Source organism: Gallus gallus, chromosome 4 (assembly GCF_016699485.2).
Source record: "Gallus gallus isolate bGalGal1 chromosome 4, bGalGal1.mat.broiler.GRCg7b, whole genome shotgun sequence".
NCBI lineage: Eukaryota > Metazoa > Chordata > Aves > Galliformes > Phasianidae > Gallus > Gallus gallus.
The window spans coordinates 88,265,980-88,288,710 of record NC_052535.1 but is presented as its reverse complement, the minus strand read 5'-3'; the positions used below and the strand labels follow the sequence as shown (position 1 = coordinate 88,288,710).

The 22,731-nt window shown below is 49.0% G+C and overlaps 1 protein-coding gene across 6 annotated transcripts in view; it reads left to right on the top strand.

Annotated features, from left to right (window-relative positions):
• LZTS3 (leucine zipper tumor suppressor family member 3) overlaps positions 1 to 22,508 on the top strand; it is a 44,236-nt gene extending 21,728 nt beyond the window's left edge. For 4 of the 6 annotated variants that reach the window (XM_046941159.1, XM_420876.8, XM_040700093.2 and 1 more), the window contains exons 2-4: positions 8,683 to 9,171; positions 10,764 to 11,594; positions 14,323 to 22,508. In XM_046941159.1, coding sequence (XP_046797115.1) covers positions 8,722 to 9,171; positions 10,764 to 11,594; positions 14,323 to 15,033 — 1,992 coding nt within the window. In that variant the 5' untranslated portion in view covers positions 8,683 to 8,721 and the 3' untranslated portion in view covers positions 15,034 to 22,508. The remainder of the gene's footprint in view (positions 1 to 8,682; positions 9,172 to 10,763; positions 11,595 to 14,322) is intronic. The other 2 variants (XM_040700095.2, XM_040700094.2) reach the window with 1 other exon arrangement.
• Positions 22,509 to 22,731: the final 223 nt, after the last annotated feature.

Here is a 22,731-nt window from a genome sequence, read left to right as displayed (position 1 = left end):
CCTGTGAGTGAGTTAATTATAAATCACAGCCGGGCCCATGGTGATGGAATCCGGCTGGCACAGGGCTGGTGTGCAGCCAACCCCGGCCCAATGGGGCACCCCATGGTCCTTCCCCTCTGAATTTTGCTTGGATGCCAAGGAGATCCCACTGGGATCAGGGAGTGGGGATGATTAGGGGATGCTGCAGGTGGAGGAGGGTGCCCCAAAGGCACATGGGTCCCCATTGGGGTCTTCCAAGGACAGGCTGCCCTCATTGGAAGGAAGATTGAAAACCTCCATGAATGGAGACTGTGAAACCTGTAGCAACCCCACAGCATGCCTGGATGCGATCCTGGGCATGTGGCTCTTGAGCAGAGGGTTGGACATAATGTCCCACTGGTCCGTCTCACCACAGGTTTCGGTTTGCATTGCAGTGATTCTCCTCCTACCACTTCCTGGTGGCAGCGGAGTGTGTGCCTTCAGCACAGCGACAAGCTGGGAGGAAAACTGATAGCAAGGGGGGGGGGGGGGGGGATTAGCTGGAAAAGGTGGAGCAGGCTGCTCTATTCAGGCTTTGTCGGGGAAGAACAATGGAGCCTTTATTGGGGAAGGGAGGTGGTGCGATTGGCATGCTGGGGACAAGTTGGTGTACGTGTCCCCTAGGCAGCTGGGGGGACAGCACATGGGGGGTGTGAGATGGAACATGTTGGTTCCTAAAGTCTCCCCCAGACAACTGGAAGGACAGAGAACTGAGATGTGGGACATGGGATAGGACAGGCTGGTATCCAGTGTTAACCCTTGGCTAGTTGGGGGAAAAAGGATGTGGAATGGGACAGGTTGGAACTCAGAGTATCCCTTGGCCAACTAGGAGGACAGAGAACTTGGCCATGGGATGTAGGATGGGACACTTTGGTACCTAATGTGTCCCTTGGCCAGTTGTAGTGACAGGGAAGTAGAACATGGGGCATGGGATCGGATAGTTGACAACCCAGCATGTCCCTTGGCTGGCTGGGGGATAAGATGCTGGGATGTGGGATGGCTGGAACACAAGGAACTGGGACATGGGATGTGGGAGGGGATATTTTGGTACCCACTGTGTCCTTTGTGGGGACAGAGAACTAGGGCATGGGACATGGGATGGGACAGGCTGGTATCCAGCATGTCCTTGGCCAACTGAAGAGATAGAGAAATATGACATGGGGTATGGGATGGGACAGGTGTGACCTCTGTCCAGCTGGCAAGATGAAGAATCTGGGACATGGGGATGGGAGAGTTTGGTACCCACTGAACCCCAAGTGGTGGGACTCTTGGAAGACCCATGGCCCCTTGCAGCTGAGAGCAAAGAGCATCCCATACTGGGAATGTCCCACACTGGGCACTGCCACCCACTCCTGACCTCAGGAGAGGGATGGATGGGGACAGAGGAAGCCACCATCTGTGGGCTCTCCCTTGGCAGCAGCGCAGCTCTCCCTGAATTGCCGCCTGGGTCTTTTCATCTCATCTCTTTTGTTTCAGGCTTATTATGTAAATAGCTGATGCGGCCCCTGTAATGAGAAAGTAGTTTCCCAGAATACAAAAGGCTGTAATTATCTCATTAGCAGGCAGAAAGGAAAAGGAAACGTTTCCGAGCCCGCTTGCTTTCATTTCCCACAGAAGCTCAAGAAAGTGCAGCCCCCAACAGTGACCTCAGTGTCCCATCTCCTACCACCCTGACCCCATGCATGGTGGGACAGAAAGGCACAGTGGGTCCTGGTGTCTCCTACCCAGCCACATCCTGGGGGCTGATGGCTCCTAACTGAGAGCAGTAACTCCAGGAGTGCTGTGGGTCTCCTATTCCCAAAAGCAATATTTCCCAGCAGGAGTCCCAAGCTGGGATGGTAGTGTAGGTGTGGTGCAGATGGTAGAGATGCGTGGCCTGGAGAAAGGAGAAGGAGAGCTGCGGGTCCTTGGGAAGCAGTGGGAGTTCTCCTGACATTGTCTGGCTTCTGGCAGTGGAAAAAGCCTGTGGGTACGAAGTCAGCAATTTGCACACTCCGCAGACAGGTTCACGTCCAGCAGGGCTGTGCTTTTGTGCCATGTTTCAGTGGTGGAAGAAAACCTGGCAGCCACCGAGCCAGGATGCTGGAGAGGAGAGAAGGAGTTGGGGGAGGTGCAGCAAGAATGATTTGAGGACTGGAAAGAATGCCTGGGAATGAGCAGTTGAGAAAGCTCATTCTGTTTTCCTCTTCAAAGTGAGGCGATTTGAGAAGGGTGAAGGAGAAGAGGAGATGCTGACATGCTGGAGCTGGGTCAGAGCAGAGCAGAGGTGTCCTTGCCTCTTGCATCCACTCGTGTGGACATGCAGTTGTCGTGGTGCTAGAAGTGGCGGAGTCACCGTCCCTGGAGGTGTTCAGAAAGCATGGAGATGTGGCACTGAGGGACGTGGTTTAGTGGGCATGATGAGGATGGGTTGACAAGTTGGACTAGATGAGCTTAGTGGTCTTAATGATTCTATGATTGGCCAGCTTCGGGCCCAGCATGGCCATGAGAAGGTAGCACATGAGTAACAGTAACAAAGAGTAAAAACCTTGCTGGAGAAATGAAGCAGGTCCATCCAACCTCAGCAGCAATCCTCCATGCCCACCACAGCAATCCATGCAGGGACAGGAGGTGGTTTCCCATCTCATTATTGTTTCTTGAGATGTTTCCTGGGGATGCAGGGTGTCCATGCCAACCCCAGCAGCAACTTTTGAGGTTGTGGGGCTTCGCTGAGACTCAGGCTCAAACATCAGGTTGGATATTAGGAAAAAAAACATCTCAGAAGGAGTGGTGAGGTGTTAGAAAAGGCTGCCCGGGGAGATGGTGGAGTCAGCATTGCTGGGGGTGTACAAGAAAAGGGTAGATGTCGCATTAAGTGACATGAGTTGATGGCTGAACTAGATGATCTTATTGATCTTTCCAACCTTAATGATTCTATGGTCTTCCGAGGAGGTACTTGCCCAGCCTAACTGCAGGTTTTCCATTTTAGTGCTGGTTCTCCTCCAGGGTTTGTTAACCTCCAAACACAGGTGGTTTTGCTCCCTACAGCGCTGTCATCTCACAACCAGCCCATTAGCGGTCTTCCCTTCTTCATCCATATATCTTTCTGGAAGAAGCTGACATGATCACAGCACTTTCCTTTCATCCTGTGACACTATTCCTATCCTGCTCCATCACCCTGGACCAAGATGACTCAAGGCCAGGTTGGATGGGGCTTTGGGCAGCCTGGTCTAATGGAAGGCATTCCTGCCCAGGGCAGCTGGAGCCACGTGGTTTATTAAGGTCCCTTCCAACCCAAACCATTCCATTGTTCTAAGAACTGTGTTATGTTGTTCTCCAGACACCTCTCTGGCACTAGTGCCAACAAACTGGAAAACCAACAGAGCCCTAGGCACTGTGCAGGTGTAGGTCCTACAGAAACGAGCGTTCACACCCTTCCACTAATTGCATGCTCATTAAAACCCAACCAAACCAACTTGATGGCTGAAGGTCATGGGCACACCTGTTACGAGGTGTGTGTGTGTGTAGGGGGGGGGATTTTTGACCTCTGGGTGCCTTTGCAGGAGGAGCAAAGTGGGAACCACACATGAGCATTCCAACACACTGCGTTGCTCTCAGGCTGTTTGCTGTCGCTTGCCCTGCCTGTGAGCAGCGATTGATTTCCCTCCCACGTGGCACGGTGCCTAGGTATGTCTCCCAAAGGCCTTTGTTACTAGAGTGTTAACAATTAACCTGCTCAGGCAGAAATGGAGCCAGGCCTTCATAATCTAGGCTTAGTTAACTATTCAGCTGCTTATCCAAGAGCAATTTTTCTTCCGCCTATCTGGAAGGCGTTCGCTAACTCGTTTGGATAAGGCAAAGTGTGAAGGCAGTGGAGCTGTACCCCAGGAATCCATGAAAACTGTGCTAAGAGGTAGCCGTGAAGGACTCACCCACCACATCCAAGGAGAAAGGAAATCTCACCCCAGGTTTTCTGCATTAGATGCAAAAATGTCACTGTGCACAAGGCATGGCTGCTCGGGGAAAGGCTGCCTAACCCTGCAGTGAGATGGAATGAGCAACTCATACAGTGTGGAGAAGGGTGTGGAAGGAGAAGGAACCTGCCTGGACCCATGGACATGTGCTGTTGGGAAGATGCCTACAAGCATTGATCCAGGCAGACAAAGAAACCCTTCTCAGCTTTTTGAACACGCAAATGCTTGGAAGTGAGAAATCAGATCAGCAGTTGTTCTGGAAAGGTTCAATTCTCCTCCTGCAGAAAGCCTTTTTCTTTGGTTCTCTGTAGCCAAGGGGCTTTGGGGAACCAGGGGCAGGGCAAGGGCTGAGGGCTGGCTCTCCGGTGGCTGCAGCTGCAATAGGCAATAGGGATGGTGGGATGGAACTGGTGTGTTCTCCAGGGCCCAGTGAGGACAAGGAGAAGGCAGCCCTGGTGCTCCCAAGGTGCTTCCTGCAGATCCGCTTTCACTCTGCTTGCATGGCTTGGGGATCTCTTCCCCACCCAGCCATGCTCGGTGGGGACTTTCCTCTCCAAAAGGGTGGTCAGGCTCTGGCACAGCTGCCCAGGGAGTGGTGGGGTCACCATCCCTGGAGGTGTTCCAGAACCATGGAGATGTGGCACTGAGGGACGTGGTCAGTGGGCATGGTGGGGTGGGTTGGGGTTAGACGTGGTGATCCTAGAGGTCGTCTCCAACCTTCATGATTCTATGCTTCTCATTCCTTTATCATCTAAAGAAAGGACTTGGCAGCGAAACGCTTCTCAAGGTTTGCTGCTTGGTTTGTGCCAAGGAGATCTGGGTTGCGCAGAGCTAACTGGGTTAAGGTAACCAACCAGTTTTCATAGGCTCCCCAGGGGTGGGTGAAAGTCAAAGCTCTTTGCAGAGAAAAAAAAAAACCAAAAATAGCTTGGGAGGCCACGCTAGATGGGCTGCAGCCCTGCCAAAAAGCAGACGCCAGCCTGATGCTCCATCTTTAATTTGCTAATGCAGTGTAAGAACAGCTGCGTCCCTGGAGAGTCAGCATGGCCCCGGTTCCGCATCAGCGTTACAGGTGCTGGAGGGCAGAGTGGGAATTTTCCAGTCCCGAGGTCCCACCATAGATGGAGCAGCAGGACAGATGTCTGCATTGTTTGCTACCTCATCTCGTCTGCCTCACGCTTTAATTAGGCTGGTTGTGTTTAATGAGGCTTCCCAGGGAGCACGGGACCGTAAATCTAATGAAATCTGGGGGTGTTGGGTTGCGGTTCATAAATACTGTGGCTGCTGTTGCACAGTGTGCTCAGGTCCTTGGGGGTGAGCACAGGGTGAAAAGCTCTGCAGGACCACGAAAGAAGAAATCAGACATGGGGGCAGCGAGCCACAGCCCCAGCTTGGCTCTGGCTTGCTTCTTTCATTGGGAATTATCCATAAACCCAATTTTAGTTAGCGTTCCCATGGCACCCATCCCTCACCCCAGCCATGCTCCAAACCTGATTTCACAGTTGAGTTAAGGGGTGAGCAAGGCAAAACCTGGCTAAGAACTGGTGCTGGCCAAAAGAAACAAAAGTTCCACCCCCCCCCCCCCCCAAAAAAAAAAAATCCCTTTTTGGCAAAGAAAGCTGTACTGCTGGGGATCTGTTGGCACTTCTGGAATCCCCTTGAAAACATATTTGAAATGCTTGCCCGTATGCTCTGCTTATCAGCTCCTGGGTTTACAGTAAACATAAGCTAATAGCCAGTTTTTGGTTTGTTTTTTTTTTTTCAGAATATTTTCTTGGATTCCTTCCAGTTAAAAGGGAGGGGGTGAAAAAAAAATCAGGCAAAAAAAGTTCCATTTGCAGAGACTGCCTCCGTGACACAGCTTTGATCCCACACCATGAGACAGCAGTTGAAGCATCTGCCCTTGGGTCGCTGGGGCTGAACGGGAATGTCAGCACAGTGTCTCAGTGTTGTGAGGACGTGATCCTAAGCAGAAGCCTCTTGATGTGAAAACCATCCCCTGGGATCCTTGGGGTCCCTGAGGGCTGAGAAAGGCTGTGATGAGGACCATTGATGCTGGAGCAGATAAGGCACCTTCCTCCATGGTGGCCTAGAGGTCATTGTCATCTCTCTGCCCAGTCCGAAGCTCCTTCCTGAGACAAGAACAGTTCTCTTTTCTAGCTCACAGTGCTTGCTTTTGTGCTGGCTTCTCTGTTTTGTTTTGAAGAATCAGACTTTCCAGTGATCTCATCCTGCCCTCAGAATCACAGCACGGTTTGGGTTGGAAGGGATCTTAAAGCCCAACCAGTTCCAACCCCTGCCATAAGTAGGGCCACCTCCTAGCAGAACAGGAGCCCAAAGCTCCATCCAACCTTACCTTGAGCCACGTCCATGGACGGAGCAGAAGTCAGCACAAGTGTGTAAATGTAAATGTGTTCTGTTATAAATAACTGCCTCTCGTAGCAATCTCTCTGATTGCAGTGTTGGATGGATACTAAGAATCAATCAGGGGATCACGCAAAAAGCCTCAGTGCCAGACCAGTGTTGCAGGGTGGATTTTGGATGTCCTTTCAGGATGGAGAAGGTTACACCACCAGGTGCATCCTATTATGGACAGGTGGACACATCTGGTGTGTCTCAGGTCACAGAGGCTCCTTCAGGTCCACTCAGGACTTGAGCTTGGCTTTCCCTCATCCTACCCACCTGACACAGGGAGCACTTCATTACAACTTTTTCTCCCTTCCCTGTTTTGGCCCAGGGGAGCTCTGCATCATCTCCCTCCAGCACCGTAGTGTCAGCCTCACCATAGTCAGACCACATTTCAGACAGGGCAGTTTTCTTTAAGGTCAGGGCTCTGGAGAAATAGAGGAGGCTACAAGCAGTAACCCTGAAGGAAGTCTGTAGAAATGCAATGACAAGCTGCACAGACTCTATTTTTTTTTCCATTATTAGTACAAGTTTTCCATTATTAGTATAAATACCAAAATTACATCGGAGCTGAGCTCTACACCTAAGAAAGCTCTCCAAAGACATAAGTTCAGCTCTTCTGTTGGAGCTGGGGAAGAGCTGATTCAACAACTCCACCCCAAAAAGAAGGAAAACCCCACTGAAATACCTTCCCCATCTCCCTCTCCTGCCAGCCCTGTCTAAGCCTCCCTATCACCAATGTTCCACCCAAAGGACGATACTTTTTCAGTGTCTTTTTCATCCAGAGGGAAACCTGCACCCCCCAGTGTTCCTAAGTCTTGCTTTAGTACCCATCCTGGTAGGATGATTCACCTTGGAAATTTTGAAATTGAGACCTTCTAGGACAAAAAATAAAGAAGACATTCTGTCCGTGGGGACCTAGCCTTCAGTAAGGGTGGGTGAGATGATAAGCTAAGTGTCTACAGCTGCCCATGTGCCACTGACCTGCAGGCTTGGTTCAGCTGCGCCCAGTGTGAACTGAAACACCTGAAGCCATCAGAGACCTCTGCACAGGCTGATAGATAAAAGATGGGACTCCAGGTAGATCAAAGCTCTTCTGGAGCAGCACTGGGAAGAGCATGCAGACCCTACAAAGACAAGTTAGAAATGAGAAGTGTTTTGGTTTTCCCAAAATATAGAGGCTGTAGGATTCATTACAATCATCCAAACCTAGCAGTGTGTCTTCTCCCTTCCCTTGCTACATATCAGGTAATAAGAACCTGTATCAAAGGTACAGCGTAACAAGATATAGTGTCAAATTCCTCGTTATCTAATGAGACAATCAAAAAAGGTTTGTTGTGAGCATTTATTTCTTGAAATGGGGTTGATTTATACATTTGTGGGCCTGATTAAATTAAAGAGGGTTTAATTAACACTTAAGGAAGGGAAAAACGCAGGGACACAATCACCTATAAGATCACCATGTTCTGCTCTTGCTCAGCCCAACACAGAACAGTTTTCCTATGACTTCTTATATTATGGGATTATTCCATCTGTGCTGCTTGGGAAAAACCTATAGGTTTCTGTAGTTAAAGGCAACTAATTAAGAAAACTATGCCTGTGCTTTCTTCTCTAGTCCATCCTGGAGCACAACTGTTAAGACCCAATGCAATGCTGAGTAGACCCTGAAGGCTCGGTGCAAGAGTGCAGAGACAGCTTGATTTTCAGAAGGGACTTTCAAGAAGAGGCCTGAATTTTTTAGGAAGTGATAAACTGTACCCCTATAAGACTTGTCCAGGCATCAGTAGCTCTGGATCTTGCCCACCTCAGTTGTTAGCAAGTTCAACACTAATGCAACCACCACTATTTGGAGAATTTCCCCAAAACACAGATGTTCACAGAGCTTGGATGTCTTTGAAGCCAGGGCTGAAATCACAGGACTGGGGTTTCTGGTGGTGGTAGAGCTGGGGAGAGTATCCAGTCGTGTGAAGGCTGGTTCCAATGGAAGAGGAAAAGAAATAGATGTCATGGGGCTGCGATCAGGCCAAATACAACCATTATAGCCATTATCAGCATGTATCTGTTTCCCATGGCCTTGTTTTGGTCAGTCCAAGGCACAGACTGAGCACTGCTCCTCCTAGGAGGGTTGAAGGTCACGGAGAGGAGGGCATCCATTGCATACCACGCACCAAGCTGTGACAGCTCCTGCCCTTGTGCCACCCAGCCCCAGGGATCTGCTCATCTCTGCGTGATGCCGATCGACAAAAGGGTGTGGTAGCAAAAAGGCTCCTCTTTAAAATTTATTTGCTTTTCCTCTTTCTTCCAGTGCCACTGACCTGTGCCTCCACCTCACCTCTCAGCTGCCATGGCCACGCTAGAGACGCTGCCAGTTCTTAGTGACTCAACGTACCCCAATCCAGAAAACTTCCACGGATTTGCTCCTCGGCCATCCCAAAACACGTCCCGCGGCATCATGGGGAGCGTGGGGAGCGGAGTGGCCAACGACCAGGAGTTTGCCATGAAGAGTGTGGGGACCAGGACGCAGAGCAGCGGCCGGCAGATGGAGGGGTCTCGCAATGGGTACTCCACACGGGAGATCTCCAACCGCTACTCCGGCGAGGAGAAGACGTACAAGTCGGAGAAGGTCTCCAATTCCCTCTACATCAATGGCGACCTGCGTAAGAGTGAGAAGGTGAAGATGGACATCTGTGGGAATGTGACCACCAACAATGAGAAGAACATGCCACCTCCTCCCCAGTACCGAGAGCCCAGTAACCCACCAAAGATATTGCCAATCTCCGGCAAACTAGAGCAGGTGAGAACTCCTGCCTCCTGGAGCAGTGTGATGGTTGTGGCTTGGCTCTATAAGCACAAGCCGGGCAATGGTGTAATCCTCACAAATAGTCTGACTCTTACTATGTAGATGGTGAGTTTTTATTTACAGTTCATATAATATTTACGACTTTCATGGGGCAAAGGAGAATGCTAGTTCTGGAGGAATCCAAGAGCATAATAATAAGCCTTTCAGAGCTAAGCTTACAGTTCTTTCAATCATTTAACCCACCTGAATTGCTGTGCCTATCTCTCCTATTGACAGAGGGGAAAGCTGGAGCTGGCTCTCTTTTTGGTCAGCCCAGCATCAGAGTCACATTCATGGTTTGGGGCCATTTACAGACCATCTCCTACAGCCCACTGCCACAAAAAGGTCTTACTTGAATGAAGTTGTGTGTATCTGTTCAAAAGCCTAGTGCTCCTGGTGAGGGGCAATCTGATGAGGCTTGTAAACTACCCCTGCAAACATTATTCCCTGTCCAAGCACAGTCCTCATGGCTCATATCGGCTTAGAGGATGCCCAGAGCCCAGATGTTTTATGCAGCCTGCTGCTCTGCTCCAGCAGATCCTGTAATTTGTGTCCTGGGGACGCTGCCAGAAGCAGTGTTGTTTCTGCAGCATTTGGTGGCCTTGTCTTGTGGGCCATTAACCTGATGGCTCCCATAGTCCATCTCAATCCCACGTGACAGATGCCAGATTTTTGGTCTCCAGCCTTGCCTGCTCACCAGGACTCATTTTGTTTCTTCTGCAAGGCATTTTCAAATGCAAGGCTGGTTCCTCTGGGCTAATTTTCACCTGAAGCCCAACCCACAGGAGGGGAGACTCAATCCTATTTTGAGGAAAATTTTATGAGTAGGTGCACTCATGGGGAGAGGAATGTGCAAGACTTCAGAGGTTCTAAAATCCTCTGTAAATCCTTTGCAGCTGCAGTCCATTTTCCCTCCAGCATTGTGTCTGCTCACAGGAAACAAAACATTTAAATCAGGAGCAGCTTCAGGATGTTACTTGCCCAGCATCACAATGATGGGGCCATAGATCCCACCTACTCCTGCCTAGTGCATGAAGGATATGATATCCATGTAGAGGAGAGCTGACTGCCTAGTGCTTTGCTTCTAGAGCAGGACAGCTGCTCATCCATGGGGTTAATTCAGTTTTCAGCAGAAGGGAAATGCACCTTCCAATCTAGGTGTCCTTCAGAATGTAATCTTCCAAAATCAAAGTTGTTTTGATCAGGTCTGGTAAGCAGCTGGCAACCATTCTTTCAGCAAAGAGCACTGGTAAGAGGACCAATGGAGTATTCTGAGAAAAAATCATGCAGATTTGGGACAGGTCAAGCTCTTTTTTCAATTGGGACAAAGGAAGATGAAGTGTTAACTTATGAGTGGCCAACTCCTCTCAGGTTTCACATGTTAAATCTCAAATGACCCAGGGTGTGTTAATGCTGAGAAATATGGAACTAGCTAGCTGCGGAGGCCTCAGCTCCACCAGACCCAACCTGTGTTGATGTTATCTCTTGTGTGTGTCACTGTCAAACGTCCTGCCGTCTTTGATGCGTGGTCCTTTTTCCTTTTGCAGAGCAATGAGCCCTTAGTTAGACCCTCAGCCTTTAAACCAGTAGTTCCTAAAAACTTCCATTCCATGCAGAACCTCTGCCCGCCGCAGAGCAACGGGGTGACAGAGAACAGAAAGAGCTTGAACCATGCCAACAGCAATAGCCCATCTGCACCCAAAAGCGGACTCGACAAGAGCAGCCTTAACAGGACTACAAACCAAGTGGGAGGCCTTTCGGATTCGGGCCGTAACTCGTTAACGAGTCTGCCCACGTATGGGACAGGCTACAGCCAGCACGTGGGCCCGATGAGCGCCTCGACGAGCCACATCAACCGCATCGGCACGACCTACACGGACAAGAACATCGTGGGATACAACGGGATATCTACCTCAGACAGCGGCCGGTCCTCGAGCAAGAGCACCTCTTCGTTCAACAGACTGAACCATCTCAACGAAACGATGCCTTTCCACTCTCCTTCGACAGACGACATCATCCAAGACTTGGAGGACAGGCTGTGGGAGAAGGAGCAGGAGGTCCTCCAGATGAGAAGGAACTTGGACAAAAGCGAGGCAGCCATCTTCCAAGTGTTTGAGGAGAAGCAGAAGATCTGGGAGCGGGAAATGGAGGATCTCAGGCAGAACTACGCCAACAAATTGCAGCAGGTGTCCAAAAAGGCGCAGCGGGCACAACAGGCCTTGCAGCTCCAGATCTTCAAGCTGCAGCAGGAGAAAAAAAAACTCCAAGATGACATGGGGCAACTCCTCCAGCAGCGAGAGGAGCTGGAGAAGAAATTCGTGGCTTTCAAGAAGGAGCAGGCTGAGTTTCTCCCAAAGATTGAAGAGACCAAGTGGGAGGTAAGAGCATTATTGTAAGAAATCTTGAGTGAGCTTTTCATTGATAAGCCAAAGTACCTCCATTGGTCCCACGAGCAGCCCAAGATAAGGGCTGTGGGTGAGTGGCCTGTAGATAACAGGAGACACTTCGGTCACCTCTACGTGTCTGAGCTCCAAACCTACAGTTTTCAATTAAAATGAGTGCAATTTTTTGTGTGCACGTCCTGTGCTGGTTAATAATTAGGCTTCGCAGTCAGGTCACTGCAATGTGGGACATTTGGATCCAGTTTCAGTGAATAAAGATTTTTCCATACAGGTATTTGTGCCTCCCAAAATTGGGTTTAAGCCTATTTTAATTAAATTCTTCTAACACCTGCTTTTGGGCAAAGCTTGAAATGGCTTTTCAAATATTTGATTTTTGTTGTTGTTAAGGATCTAAAGCAAATGAGCTAAGGGTGATACCAATAGCCAAGCCTACCTCATGCTTTCCATTGCAATGCACTGTTTTCAGTTGCTAATAAGTTGATCTCTCTCAAAAGGCTGAAAGGCAAATTCCTCTTTCCAGGTCTTACATATTTTTTACTTCTGTTTCTATTTTTAGAACATTTTATCAAACCCCACTTGAATAGCCAGTGCTAACACAGTTTTGGTGGTTTTTTTTCAGCTTGATCATGCAAAGAATTTTAATCCTTCCATGGACTGGCTGGAAACTTTAAATTTATTAAGGCTGCAGTGGGGAAAAAAAAAAAAAAAAAGTAGCTCTAGAATCAAGAAGGCCCTATTCTGCTAATCCTGATGGAAAGTCAATGAAAGTGGGATTAATTGGGGCTCTGCAATGCACTGTTTGTAGATATTCAGCAGAGCTTATTAGAGGCTTGCTCTAAAATCTCTGCAAGTTGCATGCAGGACAAGCAGGCTTCCTTGTCCCACATGATGCCTCCTTTGACCAGGTGCTGTGCCCAGGTTTTGTGTGTCTTCCATCAGGTTAAGTCTGGAAAGCTTCCTGAATTTGCACTGGTGAAATCACAAAATGATTTTTGATTATTTACTGCTCTAGTTCAGTCTGCAGCAGCTAACCCAGTGATAGAGATGCAAAGAGATGGGATTCAGCTGATGGATCTTGACACCTAAAATGTGTAGATACCTGTTCTCATTGACTGAGATACTCTCCAGACTCCAGAGACTGTATTGCCTAAATTTCCCCAGCATGCAACTAAAGACCAAAATTTAAGTGTTTTAATCTGTTAGTTGATTCTTATCCAAGCTGTTCTTCATCATGTATTTCTCTGCCTTTTGGGAAAAGCTATCCCACAGAGAGCACTTCCAGTAAACCCACGACTGGGACTGTGCACTTTCTTAGCTAAGCAGTAACTGTGTCACTGTAACTACAGCTAAACCAGCATGATGTTGTTCTACATCTGCTGCAGACAAACACTGGGGTGGATGTGGGTACTCAGATTTATGTCTTTGAGCTCCAGGAAAAGCTGGTATCCGTAGGAACTGACTGTGGGTATGTCTCCTGGCTCTTCAGCTGTTCACAATGGGAACGGGGCCATCCTGATTGCTAAGCTTTAGAGGCTTTGCTCAACATTATGCACCAGAGTAGTCTTCTACAGCTGAGGAAAAACTGAGGTTGCAATGAAGGCAGTGGAGAGATTATTTGAGGAGCATCCTTCCCAACAGGAAGGGATCTTGCAGATGTTGATAAATGGAGAAAAGGACAAATGTGTCATGTGTGACAAGAGACAGAGGCTTCAGGAAGGCAGGACATCCAGGTCTGGAGGTGGCTACCAAGTCTGTTATTAATTATGTTCATCCTCTCTGTTCACTGCTAGTCCCTTGGTGCTGCTTCCCTGCCCAGATTCCTGCCAGCACAGATTTTCTCTGCAATTGTCCAAAGATAGATCTGCCGATACAGAGACATGGAAACCCCAAAGTCCATGGGAAAATGAGGGTTTGGTCATTTTTACAGCTCCCTTTCAACACTTTTGTTGACATTTGTTGGATTAAGCAGAAATAGAGATGTGTCATATAGTAATTGTGCCACCTACACAGCCCATACACACACTGCAGCAGGGGTATTTCCACTAGGTGTTTGCCCAGGACTTCTGTTCCTAACCACATGGGTGAGACTAGAGGCAGCCAGGATGAAACCTGTGCATGGCAGCCTCAGTTCAGTAAGAGTGGGCTGCCTCTCTCACCTTGATCTTTAGCAGAGAGGGCTGTCACTCTTCATGCATTTACCCAAAGGAATTAAATAGCTACCAGTCCCTGGACTGCCCCCAGTGCAGTGAACACTAAAAGTCAGCTAGATTCTTTCGGAGTCTTTGGGAAGGAGAGTATCACATGGCAAATAGGTAATATCCACTGTCTCTGCATCCTGTCCTACACCCTTAGTGTTTGGGGAAAGCCTGGCTGGTCTCTGCATCTGAGATGTTTCCATCTCAGGCTTGCTCAAGGTCCAGCACCCATTGAGGTCAGTGGGAAAACTCCTGCAGAGTGCAGAGGGTTTAAGGTCAGGCACCACAGGCTTGTGGTTATGTGTGGAATGTGAATGGAGGGAAACACTGGTGTCAGCTCCACCACTGGCACGGACCACAGTGCTTAGCTTAGCTGTTTGGTTTAACTCTGAGAACACCATCAAATCCCTGAGAGCCAAATGTCCCCCATAACTACAGAGACAACCTGTAGGTCCTGTAGGACAAGCAAAGATGGTGGCTTCATGCCCTCATGAAAGCTCTCCCCACAGGTGTGCCAGAAGGCAGGTGAGATCTCCCTGCTTAAGCAGCAGCTGAAGGATTCCCAAGCGGACGTCTCCCAGAAGCTGAACGAGATTGTGGGGCTGCGGACACAGCTCAAGGAAGGTAAGAACTTCCTCCGGGAGAAGGAGGAACAGATCCTCACCTTGAAAGACTCCTACAGCTCCAAGAGTGTCAACCTGGAGATCTGCGAGAGCGAGCTGCAGCGGAAGATGAGCGAGGTCCAGGTGCTGAGGGAAAAACTGAACCACTGTGAGCTGGAGGTCTCAGGACTGAAGCGGACACTTGCCAGCATGGGACCTCCGGGGCCTTTTGGTGGGGACCTGGCTGAGAAGCTGAGGGACCCGCTGGCCTGCGAAAGCGACGAAGCCAAGATGCAGAGGCAGAGCGAGGACAGCGTCAATGCGCTGCGGAAGGAGGTGGAGCGGCTGCAGACGGAGCTGAAGCTGGAGCGGCAGCAACGGGAGCAGCAGGTGATGGACTTCGAGGAGGAGCGGCGCACGTGGCAAGAAGAGAAGGAGAAAGTCATCAAGTACCAGAAGCAGCTGCAGCTGAACTACGTGGAGATGTACCAGAAGAACCAACTCTTGGAGCACAAGGTGAACGAGATGAACACAAAGGCCACCAGCCCACCGCACACCGAGGAGAAAAAACCATGGACTCCCTCCAGGCTGGAAAGAATAGAGTCCACTGAGATCTGAGGTGGGACCAAGACAATACCCATAGTTTTTTTTTATTGCTGTGCATGTACTACCTACTCAAGCCAGTGGTCTTCTGAAGGATAACACGATACCATAGGAGCGGTGTGAGGTGGATTGCACTGAGCTCCATCACCCTTACTCTATTCTTCTGTGCTCTGTAGGTAAATAACTGTGGATGTGCGTTGTTTTTCTATCGATAATGCGACATCTCTTTGTTTGGTTGGGTTTTTTTTCCTAGTACAGCTGGTGAGGGTCAATTGGCTCATTTGTAATCTGCCGTGACTGTTACTTCACTAGAGGCTGCCATCCCCTCTCCTACAATTCACCCCTCTTTGGTTGGTTGTTTTGGAGAATTGTACTTGGTTTCTTTGGTTTTCCAAGCATTTATGTGCAGCAAAACAGTGCAAATTTGGCAGGTTTTTGGTTTTTTTTCTTTTTCCAGGGCATTTTTAGCCACATTGGCTAATGGAGCAAAGCTCTTGGGATCATGAGCAAACTCACTGTTTTGCATCAAGTATCTTGTCTAGACGATGGTCTTAGTGAAGTCAGTGGAAAATTGGCCACTGATTTCAGTGAAACCAGACATATCTCCACCAGATGACTCTCTCCTGCAGCCCATGGCTAGCATGGCTGCAAGAGGTTAGGACCTACTTGTGAAACAGTGTGAGCTTGTCCTGGTAACATAAGCCAACAAGGAGTGGTTACCCAGTAGGAGCCTTGTTTGAGGCTCAACAGAGCTTGGTACATGCTGTGTTTTCGTTTTGTTGTGGTTTCTGTCTTCATTTCCACTTGCCTCCTGGGTTGTGACCCAATCCTGGGAACATAAATACCCTCCCACCTCTGCCTTGATCCCCCTATTCTTAAATATAGTCATGCTGGATACAGAAAGGAAAAAAAAACTTTTAGATCCAAGCTAATTCCCTCTCTCAAGAGTCCTCTGAATTCCCACAGTCAATGGAACAAGGTTTGGGGAAGCCTCCAAACTTGTGGGTTGTTTATGCAAGCAGAAGCTTTAGCAATTTCCCAACAGTGGACAATTGTACTAACCCATTCCCAAAAGAGAGAGTTTGGTGCATTCTCTCCGCCCAGGGTCTATTTACAAATGGCATCCAAGCCTCACTCAGGAGCTGCAGGGAGCACATATCAGCACTACCACTAGATTGCAGTGAGGGAAGTAAGCATCAGCCTTCAGCACAACCATTTGAAATAGTGCCCATCGTGATCCCACATGGCATCATATATTCCAGGGTCAGAGATAATGCAGGGCCAGCTTAGGAAAATTGTCAGCTACTAACTCTGAATGTGAGAGAATTCATAAGAAGAGACAGTGCTTAAGATCATACAAGTGCTTATGCCCTGGCAGAATAATAACCATATCCTACATGTGCATTCACTGAAAATGATGCAGGCGTCAAAACACAGCATTTAACTTTAAAAGGTGGGCAAAGTGGACCTGATTATCCCTTTCACAGACACTTTTCTGTGTCTGATCCGCAGCAAAGAGTAAAAAATGCTGTAAAGTGGGATTTGTACCGACTGGCCGAAGGATCAACACAAGTAGAAATTTAGGCTCTTTTCCCTAAGGAGAAGCTAGAAAAAGGTAGAATTTGCATCTTGAGATGCCTGTATGGGGTGACTTCAGGGAGAGGTTGGCCAGATGATGTTCCACCTGCGCACCAAGGAAGAACCTCAGGGTGTTGAGAGGCTGAAAACCTGAAAACCTTTCAAGCAAAAGCTCAGAAGCCACTTTCCTTCTATGTTCCCTTCCTTCTGAGCACTCCCCCCTTGATCACCAGATCTGACCTTCAAGCTGGGGTCACATGGTGGTGTGGTGAGCTCCAAATTGAGCAAAGAGGCTGAGCAGGACAGAAGGGACTCCACTGATCTCACCAACCTCCAGCCAAGGTCAACAGACAGTATTATAGGGAGGAACTGCTGGTAGCTGGCAGTGATCCCTGGAGATGTAGAAAATGGAAATGTGCAATGAGACCAGGGTATTTCAAGACTCCAGTCCTCCAGCAAGGACCTGGCAGAAGGTCAGTGGCACAGAACTACTTCATCCTGCTGGAATCAATGGAGCAGGTCCTTGGTCCCCATGCCAGCCCTCCTCTTTTCTTTGGTGTTTCAGAGACTGCAGCCTGAGCAAGAGGCTCCAAAGACATCCCACATGTGCTGCATACCCCTTTGCAAGTAGATCCTTGGGCTTCCTCCATTCATACGCCAGGCTTTCTAGATGAAGCAGAACACCTCACAATGTCGGAGTTGAAGATGTGATGTCTTGCGTTATCTCAGCTTTCTGTGCCTCTCTTTCCAAATCAGATAAACCTGTATTGTCTTCCATCCCAAAGCAGCTGGCAGGGCCTTATGCTTGTGAAGAGCTTTGCAATCCTTGGGCAAAAGGGCAAAGCATAGAGAAATTGTAAGAAATACAAGAAGTTTCAACTCTCAAATGCCCGTCACTTGATGATTTTGAGGCCACCACACAAAAAGCAAACAGTCCATCAACAAAAAGTACCCTGGCCATAAGATGAGTCCAATGACCCCTCAGTGTTCCTCCCAGCCCTGCTGAATTTGAGGTTGCTTTCCCGTTGACCATCACAAGAACCAGACTTTCAGTCAGTGGATCAAGAACACCTACATTAATTGAATTTTGAGTATCTGATGTTGAGGAGGTGTACATTACAATTCCCCACTGCGTTAACATCCAAGAGGAACTGGCACCAGCATCATCCTGTGGGACACCTTCTCACCAGAGCTCCTTATTAATCCAAGGGCAGGAAAAGCAGAGGCTCCTCTGGCCTCCCCACATACCTGAATCCCCCCAGCAGCAATCAGGCAAGCCCTCCAGTGTGCCAGGTTTGCTCTGTCATCTTTTTCCCAGACGTTTAGGGTATTTTTTTGTTGTTTTTTTTTGCAAGGATGAATGTGTCTTGACAGTCCCAGTGAAACCTGAAAGCAACAGGGTTGTCTGATTGCTGCCCGGGTGCCAAACTGGTGTTTTGATGACATATCCTAAGAACAGCCAAGAAGAGTCACATCTTGTCCTCCTCTGAGGTTCAGACAGGGTTGGTAAAAAGTTTCTGTCCTAGAGAGTTTGGGCTTGACCATATCCCAGTTGTCCCCTTCATCCTTGCTCATCCAGCTCTAGAGCTGATGGGGATCCACGTGATGTACTCAGGTGTAATTCTTCAAGTTCCGGTACTGCCCTCAAAATCTTGCATGTGATCGGTGTCTTTACTGAAACAATTTATTTCTAACTTATCTCTAAGAGTAAGAGCTTTGAGTCACAAGGGGCTTGGGTCAGTTGCCAACAGATGGGATTTAGAACCAGTAGAGATGGTCCAGGATACCTGATACACGGGGCAGGCCAATATTACCCAAGCCCTGCGAAAGAGCCAGCCAGTGGTGGGAAGACCTGGAGCATTCCTAGTGGCATACCACCCATATGCAGGAAACTGATTCATGCTGTGTGCACGCAGCTGTTATATGAACAAATGCAGAGCACTGATTAACTCCAGCAAATTCCACCCATGAGGACTTGGGCTGACCAGGCTCTCCTGGTGCAAGCAAAGGTGCAAGCAGCCCTTCTTACCAGTTCCTGTGACTGAAGTCGATTTGCTCCACCATCATGATGAGGCTGCTGTGATCCTGTTGCTACGAGGTGCCCACCCAACTGAGCTAGCACCCTTTGCACAGCCAGCATTTCTGTCTCGCCCTGGCTGTGAACGCTGCAACCATCACACGTTGTTGTGCTTCACACAGTCCCACTGAACTTCTGCCAGTGTCTCGTGGCAGCCGGCTGGAGTTCCTGCTGTCACTGGTGTGATGCCACAGGGAGATCACCTCCGGGTTTCCACTCAAGACAGGAATCAAGTCGTTCTTACACTGCTATGTTATATGAAGACGAGTGTACTTGGATGTTAATAACAGCTCAGCTCTGCAGATGAATGATTAAATGAAGAGACAAGAAAGCTTTGTGGCTTCTATACCAGTGAACGGGTTGGAAGTAGCAGCAGATGTTGAGTTTGAGCCCTGAGCATTATGCAGAGGGTGCTCAGCACCCTCTGAGCTTCTATTGGCTGCACTGGAAATGGAGAAGACTCAGCACATCCCAGGAAAGCAATCTGCTTGGGATCAGCTCCAAGACAGCAGCCTGGTGTCACTTGGTACTGCCTCCATGCTTGCTCTCACCCTGAGCCAGAACTTACAATTGCCCCCAGGTTAAGGCTGAAGTCCCCCTGCCCATTTTGTATCCCCACAAAACCTCCTGCACTGGGGCTCCCAGTGGTGTTCCCCTGAGCTTCATGGGAAGGACCAACCCACCCCACTCCTGTCCCTCACTGCAGCACTTTACAGCTTGCTTGAGACAGTGAGCTCTGAGAAATGTGACCAAAGATCTCTGGAAGGCATTGGACTGTGTGCTTGGAGCTGACTCCCAGCCTTCCCAGGAAGGAAGAGACTGATGTGGGCTGGGAAAGCAGAGAGCACAGGGTAGAAAGAGGGGTACTTCTCACAGTTCCTGGGCAAGGTGATTGTCCCCACCTGGTGAGGCCAGTGTCCTCCTTGGGTATGCCAAGTAGCTCCATGTGTCACCCAGGGTGAGTAGGGATTCAGGAGGCAGGATGGATCTGATTCTCCTTTTTTCTTGAGCAGTAAAGAGTTAATCTGTAAGGATGCATGCCATGCCATTACACTTGTCTTCAGAGCCACAGGTCTTCTCTAGTTCAGCCCGCTCAATGTGAATGGGCCAGGAAAATGTCAGAGCCAGTGGTCCTTCTGACTGTCCCCTTGTCCCCTCCCCACATCACCAGTGGGCATCCTCAGCACCCGCCACGCCCCTGCACCATGTCTCTGCCCCATGGCTGTGCTGAGCTCTGCTCCATTCCTGTCAGGAATAACAGCCTGCTAATGATCAGTGGCAGGCCTTACTTCTGTCCTGGATGGGAGCATGTCCTTCTTGCCCTTACTATAACTCAATCTTTCAGTCACAGCCTTAAACGGCACTTTACAGAGTTACCTTTCACCAAGATTCCCTCACTGAAGATCTGCTCAGTGTTGCCTGTGTCCTGCTGCCCCTCTGCATCAGCTCTCCAGGCTCCCCTGCCCAATTTCAGTTCATCAGTGTAACACTCTCCCAGGTGCACTCAGTGCCTCTCCCAGTGTTCTTCCCAGACACTTCCTCCACTAACAAGCAGGAGCTTACACTGAGAGCGGCTTGCCCTGACCCTGCCCTTAGAGGAGCTTTCTAGACTACTGATTCTCACATCTCCATCATTCCCATGTCAGCTACATCAGCCCTGTTTTATCTCCATGAGAGATCTTGCTTCTTGCTGAAGGACATCTCCATGGCCTTTAATCCCTTGAGATCACTGCATGGGGCTTCGCACCATCACAACACTAAACCCAGCCAGCTGAGGCTTCCCCTGTCCTTCCACCCTTTGCAAAGGCAGGGGTGTAAGGGACATACAAGTAACCTTGATCACACAGCTCCCGTGCCACCGAGTCCCCATGGGGGCAATGAGACATTGGGATCACATCCAGCAGTTGACAGATGTCAGCTTCCCAATCAGATGTTCCACACTGGCAGCACAGCTGTCAGCAAAACAGAAATGAGCCTCTGCACTTTCAGGATAAGCCTCCTCCCAGATTCTCTCCATGAAGGGGGATTGCATCAGATCTGGATCCTGGGACAACCTCTGGCAAGTATGGTTGTGTTTTCAGGGCTCCTCTACAGATCTGTTTTCTAAGCAGAAAGTCTCTGCTTTCTGTCACAAAGCAATAGGTATTTTCTTGGGAGGTTTAAAAAGGACTCTTTCCAACTCTGATACTTGTAACCCAGTGTTCTCTTGAATACCATCGTAACTCCAGTTCTGGGCTCTCCTTCAAAAAGCAATGTGAGGCCAGGTCTGGCTCCATAGAATCACAAAACGTATGAGCCTGGTGGTCCCCATTCCTCCAGAGAGCCCATGTCCAGCAGGCAATCAGTGTGGGTCCCTGGGATGTGTGGTCCATCCTCCTTTGGTGACTGTTACTGGGTGCCTGCAGCCAGTCAGCTCACTGCAGATCACTGACATGGGAGCCACTGGGTCCCCAGAAGTGTCTGAGCCCAAAGTCATATTTGATGACAGCCAGACACCAATGGGAAACAGGGCTTTCGCATTCCTGGGAGCCAGGCTGTCCTAGGAACTCTCTCAGAGAAGAAGATGCCCATGGTGGCACACGGGTTCCCTTCCAGTGGCTGAAGGGAGCAAACATGTCCAGGTAGAGCTTGGACACCGGTGCAAAAACGCACTGCCACCGGTGCCAAAATGCTGCACAACTGGCCAATGAGTCTATGCAGTCCTTTCCCACACAGCAGTGTCCCTGCAGAGCCCAGCCCAAGGAGGCTGGGTCTCCTCCAAGGTGTCTTTGTTTGCACTCATGTGGACCCGATATATGCTGTGAGCTGAGAGGTGGCCCCTCAGGACTCACTCTTAGCCTTCACCTTGCACAGGGCAGTATGGTTGCGAGGGTTTCCTCATCCAAAATAGATGCATATTCGTAGTCACCGGTTTCCGTGTCTCTTCTCTAGGAGAACAGGCCCCTAAAACCCAGCTCCCTGATAGTGGGATGTCAGGTTGGGTGAGCCTGTGCCCCAAGCAAGCCTGTTGTCTGATCTCACCAGCAATAAAAGCCCCGGGGGGGAGCAGCCAGAGCTTTCCAGGCTGTGTGTGTGTGTGTAGGATCTCTGCATCAGACCCTTTGTCCAACGTTTTGGACCTGCCTGACTGTAAATTCAACCCCAGCCTTGTGCTTCCCTTCCTCTGTTTGTTTCTCGAAGCCTCGATTTCTCTCTGCTCTTACTGTGAATTCAAACCAGAAGTGTTCTGAACTCGACTCTGTTACTGTTTGTTCTGCGTTGACTGTTGCTGGTTCTCTGAACTGCGTTTAAGGAGACTTTGCAAAAAAGAAAAAAAAAAAGAAAAAAAAAGAAAAAGGAAAAGAAAAAAAATTATATATATATATATCTATATATAAACTAAAAAAAGAAAAAAATAAAGTATTTAAAAAGAATTCCATAAGGTTGGGTGTCTCTCCTGTCCACCGATCACTTCCAAACACTGTTGTCTTGACTTTGCCTCTGGTCAGTGTATTTAAAGAGAAGAGGTTGAAAAATGAAGAGATAAAATGCAGCATTTTTGTACAGCAAAGGTGTATCCATTTAGAAAACTCTTGTTAAAACTATACCACATTTCACAGTCTACTGCTAGTCTGTTGTATGTTTCCATGGGGTTATAAAGATGTGAAGAGCTACTGCCTTTGCGATTTTCTACAGTGAATATATATATATATATCTGTACAGAGGTATGTATATATATAAATATATATGAAGATCTATATGTATACGTATCTCTCACTCTCCTATCTCTATCTGACTGTGAAGGATTTTTATTGAGCAAAAATAAAATGGAGAAAGGCCCCTTTTAAAAACCTGACTGTGTGGTTTGCCTGGTTGTGTTGCAAGTGGGAGACGCAGCAAGACTATGAGGGATTTTGGGAGGGACGTGGGCTGGGGAATGGTGCTTGGGGGCTACCTGGAGATGGCCCCATGAGGGAAAGCCACACCAGCACAGCCAGCCACCTACTTCCTTGTAGCCCATTAGAGTGGGATGAAAGCACTGGTAGCTCCTGGCCCAGAGGGTGAGGAGGAAGCTGGCA